The sequence below is a fragment of the Sylvia atricapilla genome, chromosome 5, assembly GCF_009819655.1.
Source record: "Sylvia atricapilla isolate bSylAtr1 chromosome 5, bSylAtr1.pri, whole genome shotgun sequence".
Lineage (NCBI taxonomy): Eukaryota > Metazoa > Chordata > Aves > Passeriformes > Sylviidae > Sylvia > Sylvia atricapilla.
In genome coordinates, this window is record NC_089144.1 from 10,412,108 (window position 1) to 10,430,832 (window position 18,725).

Consider the following 18,725-nt stretch of genomic DNA (forward strand, 5'->3'; position numbering starts at 1 on the left):
CTTTTATATGGTTAACAAATACACAGACCTGAGACTTTTTTTTTACAGCTCCTCTGTCATGATCAGATTTGTGATCTGTTCAGTCTTACCTCCATTGCCTTGAGTATTGATGCAGCAATGCAATAATTTAGGGATTATGCAAATCATAGGAGTCCAGAGAGCACTGGAGATGAATTGCCTGTAGATTGTGTGTCACTATGATGTATTCCTCTCCATTATTATACAGGACTGTGCAAAGGTTGAGACAAAGATCTTGGAAGGTCAATGAGATGATTATTTGAGATATCCCACCATTTCATTCATTTCACATGAAAGGGATGAAACTGCAGCTAAGGGATTTAGGTTTCCCTCAGTCCTCTACCCTAGAGTTGTAAGGATGTTAATTTTTGAAGCTCCCTAATAAGTTTGGCCAGTTTGCATCTGTTTTCTTCCCTTTTTAGCAACCTCTCCTGTCTCACATAATTTCCCTGACTATGATTGAAGTTTGTTTTTTTCTTTGCTGAGAGCTGGTGGTTGTTTGTGTGATGAATGAACCTGCCCTCTTTTCAGGAGCACTGTCCTTGTCAAGAAAGGAAACAGTTTGTGGAACCACAAAAGACAGTCTGTAGCTGCCCAGCATAAGTGGATCAATGTTTCCTAGTAGCAACTCTAAAATTTTTTTTCTTTTCCCTTAATCTTCCTTAGTGCTTGTTCTCTTTGGGATGATATTACAGAATGCAGATGTCCAGCTTACGCCAAGTAAAATTGTTCTGTTGAAAACAAACGTTTATGACAGTTCAGTTTTGGCCCTTACTCTTCTCTTGGTGAGGTTATAACAAATGCTCTTCACTTTGTCCACTGTATGTGAAGAAGTGGAATCCATTCCAGAAAAACAGCTTTCTCCAGCTGTGCCTGTGCATCGGGGTCTGGGGCTTCCCACACTCCACATTTCCTAAGACAGTAGTCAGAAGCTGCATTTTGTTATTGATAAGAAGGTGGTAAGTTTCATGTAGTGTGTTGCCCAAACCAGGCATATCTGCAGCTGGCAATTGATGTTTGTGATTTCTCTGGAGCAGCCATAAATGCTTCAGCCAGGAGAAGAGGCTTCCTGTTTGTTCTGTATTTTCTGTTTCTCAGGAAAACCATAATATTTTGTTGTTCATTCAATGGCAGAGGATTCCACTCTTTCTTCTTATAATTCCTTATGTTGATTTTATCTGTATATGTTTTCCTAATAACTGGCTTTGCAATAATCAGTCCTAAAAGTCTTCATTGATTGGGCCACTTACTGAAAAGTACCAATCCAGAGCACTTTTGATACTTGAGTTGTTTCTCTGTTGATCCAAAACAGTCCTTGCTTGGTGACTTCAGAACACATTCCATAGCCTTATAATTGCCTTCAGGAATTTTCATTTGATGGCATATTTATTAGTTCCTATTGTCTCTTTAGTTTGTTGTTTCAATTTGCATTGAAGGTTTTAGGTGGGTCATTCAGGAAACTGTAATAGGAACATCTTACACTCAAACCCCAGGAGTAACTAACTTTAACTAACTAATGAACTTCAGTTCACGAACATGTGTTTTCATCTATTAAGCAGAAAAAATAGTTATTATATTGAGTCACGCACAGCTACTTTTGTGTTTCTGTTCTGTTGTAAATGCCAAAGAAACTACAAGTACCTGTAACATATTTCAGTCCCTTTGTAGATTTTACAAAAAAAAATCTGTGCTGGCTGGTTTTCCCAAGCTCACTTTTTTTGTATGGCTCTGCTAATAGGTTAATAATATAACCCTTTAATATTTGCATAAGCATTTTTAAATCTAGATAGTAGAATACATAAAACTGCTAGAAATTGTGATATCTGGAGGCTAGTTGCTTTCTAAGCTGCTTGTCCTTGCTTTTCTTATTCCAGCTGTTCTTGCTGTGATGCTGTCATAGCATTGTAACACAGCTGTGAATCACTGTCTTCCTCTTAGCTCCCATTTGTTTGTTTATAAGGAATTTTTAAATCCTCTGATTAAATGTTGTATTTGAGCACAGGATGTTTATTGTATCTGAATGTAACACCACTGTATGGTTAAAATAGGATTTGGCAAATAGTTTATATTCCCCCACCAAACAAAAGCAAACCAGTCTGCCAATTACACCATGATTTGTCAAGGTGTATGAAGGTAATGGTAGAGGGTTTTGATGGCACAAACTAAAAATGTATATCCATAGTTCTGTTACAGCTCTTAGTGCAAACTGTAAAATTATATTAACATAACCTAACGGAGGTGATGCTATCTGTGCTATAGAAATACTAAAATATTAATGAAATTAATTATGCGGATACAGCATATTAAATATTAATGCCCTTTTAATGTTAATCATAAGTAGAACTCATGTAAATGCCTTTTCCCATAATCTCTGCAAACTTTAAATTCCATCCCTCCCTTCACACGGGGAAATAAAAACTAATATACATCTAATTTTATAAAGATTTAGGGGGCAGATTTAGATAAATTTTATTTTTAAAATGCCACCACTTATTTAAAGCACTTGTGATACAAATTGTGTCTTAGCCCAGCTTGGAGTCAGAGCTGCAAATGCTGTATTTTATGGCCTCAGAAGCATCCAGAGTTAGAGAGGGAACTGAAGTCACAGGGCTTGGTCCTTTGTTTGGGCCACTCCACTGTAAGCAGACATATTTCCATGAAGTCTTCAGCTGAAATCCTGCTCTAAATGGTTTTAAGCATGCGAGGACAAAAAAATGCACGACTATATGAGTGGTGCACGTAGCACTGTTATGGGATGCTGGGGTTGGGATCAATGGTTCAGGTTGAGCCTGATTAAATTAAATTCTAACAGGCAAAAATTGTTAGCTACTCTGATTAAATCTTCTGTAATAATCTATTTTTTTTTCTTGTTTCCCATTCTCCCATCAAACAGAAAGAGAATTTGACCCAAATAAGCACTGTGGAGTACTGGATCCTGAAACAAAGAAACCTTGCACAAGATCACTCACCTGCAAGGTATTTTTCTTAGAAGATAAAATATCAGATGCTTTGTTATAGTTTAAATCCTACCACAGTAGTTTGAGAGGTCATACCTGCTCCTGTCTTACAGACAATGGGTATGGTATTCAGGCGCTGTCTTCAGGTAATTCTTTTGTGTAATTCTGTTTCTTTGAATCAGAGCATCTGCATTATTCCACTGATATTTCTAAAAAGATGTTTTTCTTGTCATTTTATTATGCAAAAAGCATTAATGTTTCATGTAGAAGCCCAAGTGTTATTTTAAATGCTTTTTTTTTTGGTTCATGTGTGCAACAATGTTGAAGTATAGTCATTTCTTAGTAAAAAAAATTACCATATTTTTGTATAATAAATTACTTGGAAGCTGCCCTTGTGATAGTAATAACTCCTGTGTCAAAAAGTAGCTGCAATGTGAGACATTTCTAATGAACATTTGTATGTGTATGTGCTGCCTGTCATTAGAGATGATCAGCTAGATTTGCTTTTAAATGTATTCATGTTTTTCAATCCAATGAAATCAGTTTTTCATTGTAAGTTAAAAGCGACAATGATTTTCTTAATATCTTAAAATAACTGGAATTCCATTTTCCATCTTTGAAAAGGTAAGTCAATAGTCTCTATTATGTAAAATCTGTTGCAAAAAGTAATCTTAGCCTTGATGTTGGCAGTTCTTAAGAATGACTTTGTAAATTATCAAAGATAATGTGGAATAGGAGCTTTATTTCCATAACTGTGGCTAAAGTTGTTTGAAGTAGATTTTATCTTTTAGAGTAGTGGTGTATCAGAACTGTAGAGGACTCATAAACAATGTCATGCACACACAAATGCTTTTTAACCACCCTATTTTTAGACTCATTCACTTAATCATCGACGAGCAGTTCCAGGCCGTAAAAAACAGTTTGACATCCTTCTAGCTGAACACAAAGCTCGATCCAGGGAAAAAGAAGTCGCAAAAGACAAAGAGCATCCACCATCTGCAAGGGAAAGCTATCAGAGCCAGCCCACACCAGCACAAGACTCTCTGTCAGGATCCTCAGTGAACTCTGGGCAAGAATCTAAAGTAACATCTCCTGCAAAATCTAGACCACCAAATTCTGTACTTCCAAGGTAAGCAGTTCACCAGTGTGGAATGTTGCGTTCTGAAGGTGCTGTAAGAAATTTCTTAGACTTTCATACAGCTCATTTTATAAGCTTTTAATACTTCTTTAGGCTACTGCACAATAAAACATATTAATATAAGAGTTTCTGCTAGCTTATGTTGACCAAACTCTGTCCATGGTAGCCTGTGATCTAATTGTGAATGAGGAAAGGAATAGTGTCCACCTTTGGCTCAGAATCTCAGACTAACTGCATTTTTTTGCTAAAATAGTCGGTAATAATTAGTGAAAGACTATATTCCTGTCATTTGGTCACAATTGAGAATGAAAGTCTGTTTACATGAAACAGTGTAGTTATTAGCAGTAAAATTCTGCACTTTTATGTAGAATTTTTCTCCAGAAATACTTCGCCACTTACATCAATTGAATTGTTGTAAAAAAAAAAGTGTAATTTAGTGTTGATTTAAAACTATTGATATGAAACCATCCATAGCATGTCTTCCCTTGTTTTGAAGATTTTTCTTAGAAAGGGCAAAAACAGTATTAAGAAGGACAATGAAAACTTCTGAAGGCATCCTTTTGCAAAAACCAGTGTGAGGTATTTGATCTACTGAATTCTAATTATCCTCTAGAAAATATCCCATATGTTTTGTTTATTTGTGGGATTTTTTGGTATTAATTTTGGCCGGAGTGCATAGAGCTAGGTTAGTTGGCTTTGTTCATATTTATATTTCTTCATCATTCATTTCTTTGCAGAAACTTTAGACAGGATTGGATGCTCATTTTGGGACTTTCCTACTACAACAGTCCCTATTTCAAAGAGATATTTCTCGTATTTGGTGTCTCAGGTCTTACAGAGACAGCTGTTTCCAATATTTTGTGTGTGGCCACTAAGCCTGAAAGAAGTTTCATTCCTGCAGTGGCAGAGGTGGGCCTTGCAGGGTTTGGGTGAAAAGACAATGAAAGAATACCCACAGGTGAATTGGTGCTCTCTGTGTAATTCCTGTAAAAGCAGTGACCTTACAGAGTCCTTCCATAGGGAGCAGCACAGAAAGACAGGTAGAAATGGAGTTCAGTAGGTGTCACAGTCGAAGCAGCTAAACTGGAGTGCAATTCCATGAGAGTCAGAGGCAGGAGTACTCGAGGAGGAGGATTTTAGCAGTCAGACACTGTGTTTGTACAGTCTGCGTTTCCGTTTGTGCTGTGGTGCCTCTGTTGGGCTGTCCTGGCTGGTTTCAGGGCAGCTTGTGGCCTGTCCGTGGTGGCCCAGCCGAGCCCTGTGGCACAGCCCAGGCGGCAGCAGCAGCTGCGGCTTAGTCCTGGGCTGGTGCCATCGGGGAGCAATCCCTGCACAGGGCAGGGGAGGGCTCCTGTCCGCAGCCTCGGGGGCTGCTCTGTCCTGAGGGCATGGATTCCTGAGGCTGAAGAAGATCATCTGCAGATTTTGCCTGGTGTGGACGTGTCCTCCAGCCTCAGAGCTCTCCATACATGCTTGGTTGTACAGACTGTAATTGAGAACCTTTTCTGCCCCCACTTCTAATCTAATCTGTTTTCAAATTACTTTTGAAAGGCAAGGCACCCTCATACCCTGTGGTGCAAAGGCATTCCTACTTTGTTTTATTTCATTTTAGACAAAGGTAAAGAAAACCTACATGTTGTGAGGAGTTCTCCCAGTTACTTCATTCACTAATCTACCTGTACACGGGGTCAACTAAACACTCTTATATTTAGTACACTAATTTTACTAGAATTTTTGTAACTGGACTCTTGGGATAATAGTTCAGTGTAAAAAGGTTTTATATACCTGATTTTTATTTGTCTTTTAAATGTACTTTGTCTCTCTCAAGATCTGAAATCCAACTTCATTACAAATTTAAAATTTCAGGCAATAGACGGGTGCTTCTGTTAACATTAACTTGATGACAGCCCCACAATATATTTCTGACAAGACCAAATGTCAGCTATTCAGTGTCTTTTACTGTCCCTTTTTACATTGATTATTTTTGGTACCATTTGCTTTGATGCTCAATGCCAGCAGGTAGGTTTGTAGAGCCTTTGAACCATGATGATTTAAATGTATATTCTCCTTCCAGACCTTCATCTGCAAATAGCATAAACAGCAACAGTTCTTCAAACCACAGTGGGTACGTACCAGAACTGCCACTGCCTTCCATGGGAGGAGATATCACTAGCAGATTGTCCAGTGATGAAGGAGAAGCGGATGGAGCTGAAGAATCTGAGAAATTAGACTGTCATTTTTCTGGACATCATCCCAGACCTCTTGGGGTATGTGTCAGTCTCTGGCATGCCTCGCCATTGTTCTTGCATAATTAGGGAGGGGAGAACAAATAAGTAATTTAATAAGAAAGTAAGGAATGAAGACCTTACATTCTGAAAACTGTTCTAAAAAGAAAATATGCATTTAACAGAAAAGGGTAAGGATGGGGTAAGGTAGGAGGAGACCACTGGTCAGTACACATGACACACTGATGTAGGACAAGATGGACAGCAGAAAATCAGACGTTCTATTTTTAGACGTTCTATTTTTTCCTCTCAGTAGACCTCAAATTTGGTGTAGCTCTGCTAAACTGAGGAAAGTTGTATTGCTTTAAATGTGACATGAGCAGATATTCTCTTGGTTGTTGCAATTCTTAGAAAACTGTACCTTGTTGGTACAGTTGGTGGCAGAAGGCTAGTACAGTGCTCCATTCATTTCTGTAGTCTGGTTTAAAGCAGTAATTAAATGTAATTTACCTGAGTGTATGTGGACTTCAAAATTACTACTTCATTCATCACAAAATGGAAAGGCTCTGGTGGTTGGGTGTTTGAGCAGCTGGTTTTGTCTTTCTCCTGTGTTAGTGAGAAATTGCATTGTAAGTAGTAAAAGCTGCTTTGTGATATTATCTCTGCAGCATGAATTTGTTTAAACTGTTCAAACCAAGAAGCAGTGGAAGAACTCTTGAAATTGTTAGAAGTTGATTCTCATAAAAATTGAGCCAAGGAATACACTTACATGTTTTCCATATGATATGCAGCATAAAACAAATGTGGTAACTGGTAGCATTGTTTGTATTTCCTAGAGAGAGAGAGAGAACTTGTTACTGTCAGACAACAGGAAAAATTATGTCCTGAACATTACTGTCAGACAAAATCTTGTATTTGGTTATTACGGAGAAAATGAGAATTACTATAGTCCACATAACACTAGGATATGCAGAAACCTCCTGTTTCCTTGGTACTTTTGCATGCTACTTTGGTTTTGCTGACTGCTTCTTTATTAATTAAAAACTAAAGGTTCACTGCATGGATACCCACACAATCTAAAAAATAATCTAAGTGCAGCCAGTTCTTGTACATGCCTCAGCAGTGGTGTGGCTGTCAGTAGCCATTTTGGTTTAGGATTCTAGTTCTGTTTCAAGGCAAACCCACTGACTCATCTGTTCTCTGAAATCTTAGCATCTCTTAACTGAAGCAGTTACTGATAGTGAAACCAATTCTTAGTCCATATCATCAGTGAAATCAGAAGTGATAGTGTAAATCACCTCCAGTTTATGCTAAATTGCTGAATTTTGTATTCAAGTAGACTGTTTTCCTTACAAAGTCCCTCTCCTGGCCTGGTGGTAATAATTGATCGGGGGAGAGTCAGTAGCTAATTAATTTGCCACTTGGTGTTAGTGGTAGCTCACTGGGAGGTGAGGCTAGTTTGTCAACTTATGTGGTAGTTTAACCTGTTCAACCTTGTTATGAAATTATAAATGGACAGTTGCAATCACCACTTGCTGTCCATTACGCTGACAGATACTTTGAATGGATGCTCTTCTACCACATCAGTGTTTCTGCTGTCAGCCAGAATTGGTGTGACTGGGTCCCTTGTGTAATGGAGAGTTGTCTTGTTCTTTTGAGGATGGTTTGTAACAGGTTTCTCTCCTACAAACAGGTGTTGCAGCAGTTCTCATCATGTAGATCATGTAGATCATGTAGATCATGTAGATCAGTAAGAGTGAGCAGAAGCAAGAGCAGATTCCTGATTGTAACATTTCAGTGTAGTAGGACTTTTCAGGAAGTTCTTCAGAAGTGATGCAAGTACTCCTGTGCTCTGCAGAATTCTCAAAATACTACTCCAAATACTACTCCTCCCGTCAATTTTCATGCACTGTGAAGAGTGTCTCCCATGTTCTGTTGTAGCTCAGATGCCATGGATGACAATTTACTTTTTTACTGAGATGTCAAGGATTTGATTATTAAGTAAATACTAAAGATGTTCCTATAGCACATTTTTTTCCTTTTCAGTTATATTTTTATTGCTGTCATGCAACTATGAGATTTAAGACACACAGAATAGTGTATCTTGTCTTTCTGAGGCAGTAAGAATCTTTTCTTTAAAAGTACCTCAGCAGTTACATTCTTTCTCTGGCACTGATTCATTAATGAAGTATGAATTATACTTTACACTAAGCTGAAATATTATCCACATACTCCATAATTCTTAAAAGAACTATTGATGCTGTAGATAATGAAAACCACATTTTAAAAGAAGTTTTATATGCATGATACAAATTACACTGGTGTTCCTTGATCTATCAGTAATTATTTTGGAATGTAGAAATACATTTTTATAAGCAACATTGCAACACCTTTTCTTTCAGTTCTGTTCATATGGCAGTCGCTTAATGGGAAGAGGGTACTATGTCTTTGACAGAAGATGGGACCATTTTCGATTCGCACTGAACTCCATGGTAGAAAAACACTTGAACTCACAGATGTGGAAGTAAGTGGGATTTTTACACTTGGTGGGTAATTTGTATTTTTAATTCTGTAAAATTTCTAAATTAAACTCTCCATGGCCAGTGTTCATAAAATTACCTCTATTAAGGTGTAGCAGTAACATGTGTACAAATCTTCTCTGTTAAGGAATATACAGCCCAAGAGAACAATCTCCTAGTCTGATGTAAATTTCTGCCAGATTTAGGACTCTTTCTAATCCCTAAGAATCCAGATTTTTGCTTAGAATTTTATGCCTTTATCATGCCCCTTGTATCACCCATTCAGGCTTTGCTGTGCAAGACTCATGAGTTGTAAGATAAGGAGCTTGGTGCACATCTGTCTGTGTGTAAAATGGAATATAGTTTTTAATCCATAGTGTCCTTACTGCCTTTGGCATCGTAAAATTCTGATTATTACTCACTCTTGAAGCATCTTGCCATCACGTATGCAGGTTCTAAGCACTATAGGCTTTGACTACACAGATCCATTGAAGTAGACTGCACTTCTAAAATAGATGTTTCATTCTTTAAAAAAATAAAAAAGTATTTTAAAGTTCATGGCATCTGCAGGTAGGATTGATTTTTTGGGGTATTCTGCTACAGAATATGCATTTTTCTTCCAATGTAATGATGCTAAAGTGCAGTGTTTCATGTCACTGTTTATTATCAGGACTGTGTTATATTCATTGGATGCCAGCCATTAGATAAACAAGGTTTGATTTTTATTTAAATATATATATTTTTAGCACTAAAGCTTGTCTTGTTTGACTAACCTGGTAGCTTAATGGTAACAGTGCCATTGTGCTAGGATATATAGTTTGGAAATGGTTGGTTCTGCCATAAAAGGGCCAGTTTCCTGTCTGTTCAGAGACTGATCATGCTTGGTCTGCTTTGTAAATTTGTAAACAAGTGTCTGTCATGTTCCACAAATAGAAATATTTTAGTTTCCTTATATAGGAAGATTAATATTTGTTACCTACTGGCTTTGTTTGTCAGGAGAAAAGATGCTTGGCATCTGAAAAAACATGTACCACCACTAATACAAACTAGTACAGAAAACAAAATCTCTATAAGTAGTTATTTGATACCAGAAGTAAACAGGCCTTATCCTGCTCCCACTAAATCTGATTTTAAGTTTTCCCAAATTTCAGCTGTTTATGTAATCTCTAATACTCTAATGAGCTGCAGCCATACTCACTTGTCTGTATAACATAGGAAGCTGACAGTGCCTAACCCCTGTTTTATTGCTCTGCTGTCCTCAGCCCTCCTCTGGACCCTTTCCCTGTGCTCCCCAAGCAGAGCTGGGTGTGAGGCTGCTATTCTGGAGCTCCACAGCATGGCCAGGGGTGCAGGGCCACGTTCTCAGAACTGTAACACTAACAAATCCCTTTTATCCCCAGTGCTCAAAGTAGGGTGGGTAGGAATTGTTGGGCCTTCTTTAAAAGAAGCCTGAAGGACAGCTCTGGTAATTAGCTCTGTTTGCATTGCAAGTGGCAGGCAGTGGGACTTCCTCATTTCTGGCAGCATGGACTGTATGTCATCCCTTATGTAACTGTGTCATAAACAGTGTGCTGTCCAACAGTCTCCATAGGAGGAGTACCCGGAGAGAACACCTGTAATTAGGATTTGATTTATGATAAAACAGCACATCCAGGGCTGCTCTTGTATCGTACTCCTGGAAGGGCAAGAGGAAGCATTTAAAAATGGGAAAGGTGTTGGTAGTGAGGATAACAAGGGCAGAGTTATGGGGCTGTATATATGTTTATTTGTATAAATAAATAATTTGTATTTATATTTATATTTTTATGTGTATATATTTATTCTCTGAAAAGAGAAATAGGATTGAACTGTGAATTAAATTTAAGTCTAAATAATGGGAAAAGCTCATGTAATCATTTTCCAAGAGACATTATGAAGGTTTCTTTGATAACACCACATTAGATAAAATAATAGATGATGGCAAAATGGAAAGGAATATGAATATATCCTACTAATTTCACAGGTAACATTATTATATTCTTCTCAAAAGAGTATTCAGCTGTTTATAAAGCTTATCGAGCTCTGTTGAATATTTTGTCAATTTTTCAATATGAGTAAAAATCAGTCAATAATTTACCAGTTTAATCCCATCTAACCAGCTTTCAAATGAGCTGTTGGGAATAGCACTGCATTTGAAAAGGGATGATCTTTCCTCTCTATACCCAATGATTAAGTGCTTCACAACCCCCCAGACTGTCTCATTCACTACCTCAGTGAAATCTAACCTGTGAGTTTAGGTTGATGTTGGAACTGTTCCACAACTTGAACTTTGAAGCAAAACATATGCAATTATGCATATGACTAAACTATGAACATAGTGACTAGGATATGTATAGGTGCTACTGTCAAGCATTTTATTTGCGTTTTTAATTGTTTGGTAAACAAGAGAAGGAAAAAGGAAATTAAATCTGTAATAATATGTTTAAATTGTAATACTGTGCACTTAATTGCTGTATGTGATTAATAGAATAGGATTCAAAATAATAATGAACTAGATTTGCCTTTTTGAATAAGTTAATGGAAATCATTTCCTGTCTGCATTGTTTGGATGGAATTTTTTATGTATCTCTCTTCTTTTTTCTTTCCTTTCCTTTTCTACTTAGGAAAATTCCTCCTGCGGCAGACAGTCCCATGCCTTCTCCAGCAGCACACGTCTCCACTCCTTTTCCAGCATCAGTCTTACAACCCTTCAGCAACCCCAGTGCAGTGTATATTCCTTCAACACCTATCAGCTCAAGAATCACTTCTTCTTACATAATGACATCAGCCATGTTATCAAATGCAGCCTTTGTGACAACGGCAGAGACAAATTCCATTATGTCACACACCACAGCTTTTCCTCACGTGGCTGCAAGCCTAAGTATCATGGACTCAACTTTCAAGGCGCCATCAGCTGTGTCACCAGTGCCAGCAGTCATCCCTTCCCCATCCCACAAGCCATCCAAAACAAAAACCAGCAAATCCTCAAAAGTGAAAGACCTGTCGTCTCGGAGTGATGAGTCTTCAAGTAACAAAAAGAAAAAGCCGCAGTCGTCGTCTTCATCGTCGTCATCATCCTCGTTATCTTTGCAGACATCTTCCTCATCTTCATTTTCAGGGTCCCACAAAAAGAACTGTGTCCTGAACCCCAGTTCAACGTTGAACTCCTATCAGGCAACATCCTCCTATAACAGTGTGTCTGTGCACAATACCAATAATGGAACAAGCCCACTCAGTGCCAAATCGGAGCCCTCAGGACGGACTTCATTGTCAAGTAGTTCAACAGACTCAGTGAAACACATGAGCATGGTAGTGAGCAGTATTGACTCTTCTAATCTGTCTGTATCTTCTCTCGTGCACCACTCAGGGGACCACTCCCTGGGAGCACACAATGCAGTGTCTTCTCTACCCCTTTCTTTTGACAAATCAGAAGGAAAAAAACGTAAAAACTCTAGTTCTAGTAGCAAAGCCTGTAAAATCACTAAAATGCCTGGTATGAATAGTGTTCATAGAAAGAGCACTGCCAACCTTATTTCTGCGGTGCCAGATCCTACAAGCAGCTCCATCTCTCGGCAGGTAAGGGACTCTTCCAGTTATTTTTTTGCAGATCATATCTGACTTTCTTGAAATATTTCATGCATTCTGAAAAGAAAATACCACATGTGCTTCAGATGGGTTTTCATCACACAACTTACTTTCTAGGTTAATACAGAAATATATTTGTATTTGTTTTGTACCACTTATAGAAAGATGTTTTGAGAGTTAAAAAAGTGTATATATATATATACACATATATATATATGTACTTTCTCAAAATATTTTTATGAGATTTTTTTATTCAATAATTAAAGTAGCTATTTGTATCTCTGAAAGTAAAATTGAATGTCCAGAATGGATAAATAAGTTTTAGAAAAAAAAAATCTTAATTCTCATCTCTCTGAAATAAATTGTGTTACTGAAACAGGAAGATGAGAGTCAGAATTTCTGTTTATTTCTTTTCCCAAACTTGTTGCTGGTTCATTTCATAATGTTATGCAAGCCTCTCCATATCTCTTCTGTAAAACACATACACCTTTCTCCTGGGGAGGGTCTGAGGTGCCTCACCTCAGATGTTGTTTCCTGTTTGTAACTGGAAAAATTAAGAAATTAAGATCTTAACCTGATGACCTTTAGTGGACATTTGGTTACCTTTTTCAGTGTACATGTGTTCACAGAATATTGAAGTCAGTGCAGCAGATGAGGTTACACACGCTTGCTTTGTTGATAGCAAAAGAGCTTTGGCTCCTCTTTCAGTGGTGCTGTATAATGACAAAAAAGTAAGATCTGGTGGAAAACTGCCAGTACAATCTTTATAATGATCTACTGTTTCATTCTGCTGCCATGTCCAGTGCTGTGCAGTGCACACAAAACAACCCTTGGCCCTGGTGTCTGGAAGACAAAGCCACAGAAAATAAGATACCTCAGAGAATCCAGAGAAGATAGCTTAGGAATTAGTTTGGTTTATTTTGGGTTGGGTTTTTTTAGGGTTTTTTTGTGAAACTCTCATTTCTAAGGATGTTGCACATAAAAACAAGTGGAATTTGGAAAAGAAGATGGTAAAGGCAAAGAAATCCATAAGTAATATGGCAGAAAAAGGAGACAAAAAAGGAATAAATTAATCCTAAAGCTGGTATAGGAGAAAGAATGAAGGTCTCAAAGAATGGCCTAGCAAGTATATTTTCTCTTTCCTACTTCCAGCAGAGATGCCACAGAAATGGCTTGTTTGGCTTTTTGAAATGGGGAGTGGCATTGTCTTTCTATTGTAAGCCTCTTAAATGTGTCCTGCAATCAGAACTGATCTTCAAGTAAATGAAGTCAGCAGAGGTTGCTGTAAATTCTTCCTTCTGTCACACAATCTGAATTTTGAAACACGTGTGCCCAAAACGATTAAATTGCCCTGAGATTTAAGGTGTCAAACGGAAAGAAAAAGTAAGTACAAATTGGTACTTTGGTACAAACGTGGATGATAGGAAATGGATTGTATCATCTTTTCACAGGACATAGACTGTGTCTGCAGCTAGTGCAGTGTGAGGGAATCTTACAGAGGAGGTTCTGAGTTCAAATTCTGAGCTCTCTTGGGATCAGATCTATTCCTGTGTGTCCTTCCTGTTTCAATTTGTGATGTATTTCATCGTGTTGCACAGTAACAGAAATAAATCAAGTAAATAAATCACAGGAAATCAATCAGAGGTATTTGCTGAATATTTGTAAAAATGTAATTCTGACTAATATTTTTTCTTAAGTGAGAGGTTAAACATTTGTACTGTTACAATATAAAGATATTTAAACATGTTATATATATATAAAATAATGTGTGTGTGTATATATATATGAGACCAGGTGCATACATACATATGTATACATGTATATATGTGTATGCATATATGTAAAAGTTGGTCACACTTTTCTCTTATACTGCTGGTTTTTGAAGCTATGGCAGTAGTCAAAAATGGGAGGTAAAATGGAGTTAGTCGTGTTTCAGAAGTCTGGCTGGCAGCTGATTGTCTTTGTGACAAGGAGAGTGTATGCAATACAACATAAATGGAATTTGTATCCATTTAAGCATATGGGTCAAATAACATTACATCCCCACATGTGTCTGTTGAAGCTCTGGAGAATACAATACTTAAATTCCCTTTTAAGCTGTGCTGTTTGACTTGCTGTGTTCTAGTAATGCAATTACTGTGAAAATCCCACCCAAAAAAGTGGCATGGCTTAAAATCTTGCTCTTTTTCCTTCATGTAATAGGGCAAATTGAAGAGACTAAGAACAAGGCAACAGGTGATAGGTTCAGGTATAGTTTTCTTATTTAATCCAACTCTAGACTGGCTAGATAGTGACTGGAAGTGTTGACCATTGGGTTTTGAAGTACACTTTATTTTTAAAGGAGACTGGGGGAAAAAAAGGGGATTTGAGTTTTGGCCTCCCACTTATGCTTTTGAAATGGTGTTTCCCATCATTAAAGACCCAAGACATCTGGGAACGTTTTTTTTTGTTCCAGAGTGCTGTACCTGTTCAGCCTGTGTGACTATTTCTCCATTTAAAAGGAGGACATGTATTTATTATAAAGGAGTTTATGAATGCTGCAATGGTGTATGTAGAGAAAAAAGATTTGCAGGTGTGTCCTGATACAAGGCTATGGATCTTTACTTAAGATTTGTAGTTGAAGAATTTTATCCTCTAGATAACAGCTGTGACAGGCAAAGGCTCATCCTTTTAATCTTCAAGGACCATGGCAGCACCTTCAAAACCGGCTGTAAATAAAAACTTTAGACATTTATTCTGGATAGAATGTGAACAGAGAACATGATTTCAGACATTCTCTGTGTGAGAAAGGGCAGGTGTGGAGAGGAAGAGAGAGGCTGCCTTTCACTCTACGTGAAATGGCAGGATAACAAATGATGCTGCAGAAGGGAAGGAGAAAGCTGCTCTTGTGAAGGCCCTGCCAGCTACAGCCACAGCCCCACCAAGCCAATAAGAAACTGGCTGCTGCATTTCTCACTGTTCAGGAGACAGGTCCTTGCTAACTCCATCAAAGGATTAAAATGATGTTACTTGAAGTCAGTGACTTTGTAAGCAACTATTCACGCTGCAGTCATCTGCCATTTGCAGACAGGTGTCCATGGTTAATTTTTATCAGTCTTGTAACCCCTGAGGAACTACTTCTCTGACTCAACAGCTGTGTCCCTTCTTGTATCACAAGAGAAACACCTACACCATGTTTACAGGTCACTGTAGAAAAATCTATGACAGGCTGCTCTTGCAGAGTGCTGTAAATTCACAGACATTGAAACAAGCAGATGGAATATTGCAGTATTATAACAGAGTACTTTTAAAATGTATGTATGTGTACTACAATTTACACTCATTCCCAAAGAAATTCTCTGATGCAGTAAATGGATACAAATGCAAATCTGAACCTCTGGAGTTTGGTTCTTGTGATTAATATTTGTTTTATTGAGTAATGATATATGGGAAAGATTACATAACTTAGGGCATGCCCTGGTGCTTTCCTACTTGGTTTAAGCTCCCCAGGAGTGGGGAAGGTCTCCTGGGGAGGATCCCATGACCTGGAGCACTCTGCTCTCTGAATAGCTGCTCTAAGTGACTCCAGTGACTAGAGAAACCAGTATTTCAGTCTAGAGAGTTGGGGGGTTACAGTTTATATTCCCTGAGGAACTGTTCTGTATGTTATTTTCTGACCTGTAACAGTATTTATGTGCCTTTTAAGACTATTTAAAATACACAGGCTCTGAGAGATAATGGTGATTCTGTCTGAGGCGTATCTTCTGCAGTAGCAAAATACCTGTGGTCCAAATGCAACGTGATTAGTACCACGTTACACAGGGAAGGGAAGGCCATCACCAGCATCTGAATTCAGTTGACAAATATGCCTCTCAATACTGCTCAATTAATGTTTTTCAGATTGGAAAAAATAGCAGTGTAGCTTTGTCACAATCCAGTCCTTCGAGTACATCAAACCCAGTACACAACAGACAAGTAAGTTGCTTTTTAAAAAGTGTACTTGAGTAGTCTGCAAGCAGTTTTGAAACATTTTATACTATAAAACCTTAAAATACAATTTCTTTATGAATACAGTTCTTCATAGAATCTGCCTTTTGGTGAACTAATACTAGATTTCTCCTCTCATGTAATTTTTTTCCAGCTATTTTCCCCTCCAAGAATTATGAATTACAAATTTTTTGCTTGTTTTTCACCACCTGTATTACGGCTCAGGTTGGCTCCTGTGCTGTTCAGTGGCTGTTGCTTTGGTGATAGAGGCTCAGCAGCAGCAAATCTCTTGGTTTTTCTATCCAACTCCTCCTGCTGAGCAGGATGGCACAGCAGAGTCCCCAGACTGGCACAGGAGGGACAGCATTTAAAAATAGGCCAGAAGTGAAGCAGCAAAGGGAGAGCAGAATCAGGACAGAGAAGATGAGGCACTTGACTGTTCAGAGAAACTAATCTGAAAGCATAAGTAACCCATGTGTAATGTGAGTTCTTCTTAAACAGACTATGAGTTGGATAATGATGATAAATGCTGTAACTCAGCTTTTTTGATTCAGCCTTCATCTGTCTGGAGGACTGCTACACTGATTGATTTTAATAAGGCCCCTACTATTTGACTCTCCAAGTTTAGTACTTTATCAAGATTTTAATATCAAGTTCTTTAGTGTGGAAATGTTTCACACCTCGGAAAGGTATTTTCACAAATAATACAGAGGATTTTTCTGTACAGCCAGTGTCTTAGAATTCTGTTATGTATTCTGGCAAAATTATGCATGGAATAATAATTATTTGGAATTTGGAATAATTATTCCAAATGGTTGTGCTGCTTAATTTCTGCTGTGTAGACACAGGAAAAGAACAGTAATGGTAACCCACCACTGTATGCCCATTCAAAATACTCTGAATCACTCATATCTTGAGATGAACTCCCAAACAGTAGATTTTATTTTTTTTTCTCTCACTGCTGAATGCAAAGCAATATATGTATGGAAGAACTACTCTGAAGGGAAAGAAAGTAGAAAATTTCTTCATACTTCTAGGGAGTGGCATTTTCCTGTGTGACGCTGTCATCCAACTGCCAGTGACAAACTGCTCTGAAGTGCAAAACTTGTTTTTGTTTTAACATCTTGCTCCTGTGTTAGTATAACATACACACTACCCGAGGAGCAGAGCTTGTTGGGATCTGTTGCCTAGATCCCGTGGGGAAAACCTAAGAGTACAAAACATTAATTTTGTGTCAACTCTGTGTAAACTGAGATTATTGCAGAGCTTTTCAGCTGCCTGTTTTCATAACTTTATAAAAAATAGAAGTGTTTTCTTGTTTTAAGCCCCGCAAACTCTTTATTTTTAAAAATATGTTCCTGTCAGTTTGGTAGTTGAAAGTGGAGCTCAAAGTACAAATACAAAAAAATCAAGTTGATATTAAGTTTTATTTAATTTTTTTAGAAAAAAATTACACAGGATTTTAGTATTTGGAAGCATGAATAATGATTCTCTGTTTAATAAATGCTTGTCACTGTCAAATCTGAGCTGCTTTGTTGGCAGCTTTTATCTCCAATCTAGCAATTGAATAGTCTCTAAATAAAATTTCTGTCTTAAACTATGCTGTAATATTTCATTATGAAGGTGTTAATAATTAGGTAACAATAAGTGGATCTAGAAGTATCTGCCATGTCAGTAAAGGTATTACTGTGGAAGCCAAGCTTGTTTTGAATGTTAGTGTTGCTATCACCATGATAATCAGGGAGTCCAAGTAAAGCAAGGTCTGTAGGCAATCTCTGCTATACACCAGGGCTTATAGTTGGAAAATCTGGCAAGTTTTCATGAATACATCACAACAACAGACTTCTAACAATGCACTTGGAAGCATTGCAGCTGCCAAGTTAAATGTGCATATGGAGCAGGTCCTCTGGACCGCCTCCGCTGTGTTCCCCGGCCAGGCAACCTGGCAGAGCTGTCTGCTGGTGCCCAGGGAGCCAAAGGGAGGAGGAGACTGCTGTTCTCAAGAGATGGAAGAGGGCTCCATAACTCATCGCAGGACTGAGTGGCTGGGTGACAATGGGGCATTTGGAAAATTGTGTGGAGCTGTTAACCCAGTCTTGTTTGTACTGTGACCACCTGGAGGGCTTCCTGCTGGTCTCCCCAGAGCAGGCGCTCGGAGCCAGAGGACACAGAGCAGTGCTGTGAAAGTCACCTGCCACCCATAACTGAGGGTTTCTCTTTATTGCGTTGTGAGCTGAAGGTGGCCTGTAGTTGTTTTGATGTCACAGGAGTAGCTCCTTTTTAGTCATTTGCTCCATGG

The 18,725-nt window shown here is 38.1% G+C and overlaps 2 protein-coding genes across 6 annotated transcripts in view; both read left to right on the forward strand.

Annotated features, from left to right (window-relative positions):
* The window catches only part of SYPL1 (synaptophysin like 1), a 362,670-nt gene that overhangs the window by 165,561 nt on the left and 178,384 nt on the right, over nt 1-18,725 (forward strand). The window lies entirely within an intron of this gene.
* ATXN7L1 (ataxin 7 like 1) overlaps nt 1-18,725 on the forward strand; it is a 112,478-nt gene that overhangs the window by 90,236 nt on the left and 3,517 nt on the right. For all 5 annotated transcript variants that reach the window (XM_066318677.1, XM_066318676.1, XM_066318678.1 and 2 more), the window contains 6 exons: nt 2,912-2,994; nt 3,848-4,104; nt 6,188-6,380; nt 8,741-8,862; nt 11,500-12,451; nt 16,340-16,414. In XM_066318677.1, coding sequence (XP_066174774.1) covers nt 2,912-2,994; nt 3,848-4,104; nt 6,188-6,380; nt 8,741-8,862; nt 11,500-12,451; nt 16,340-16,414 — 1,682 coding nt within the window. The remainder of the gene's footprint in view (nt 1-2,911; nt 2,995-3,847; nt 4,105-6,187; nt 6,381-8,740; nt 8,863-11,499; nt 12,452-16,339; nt 16,415-18,725) is intronic.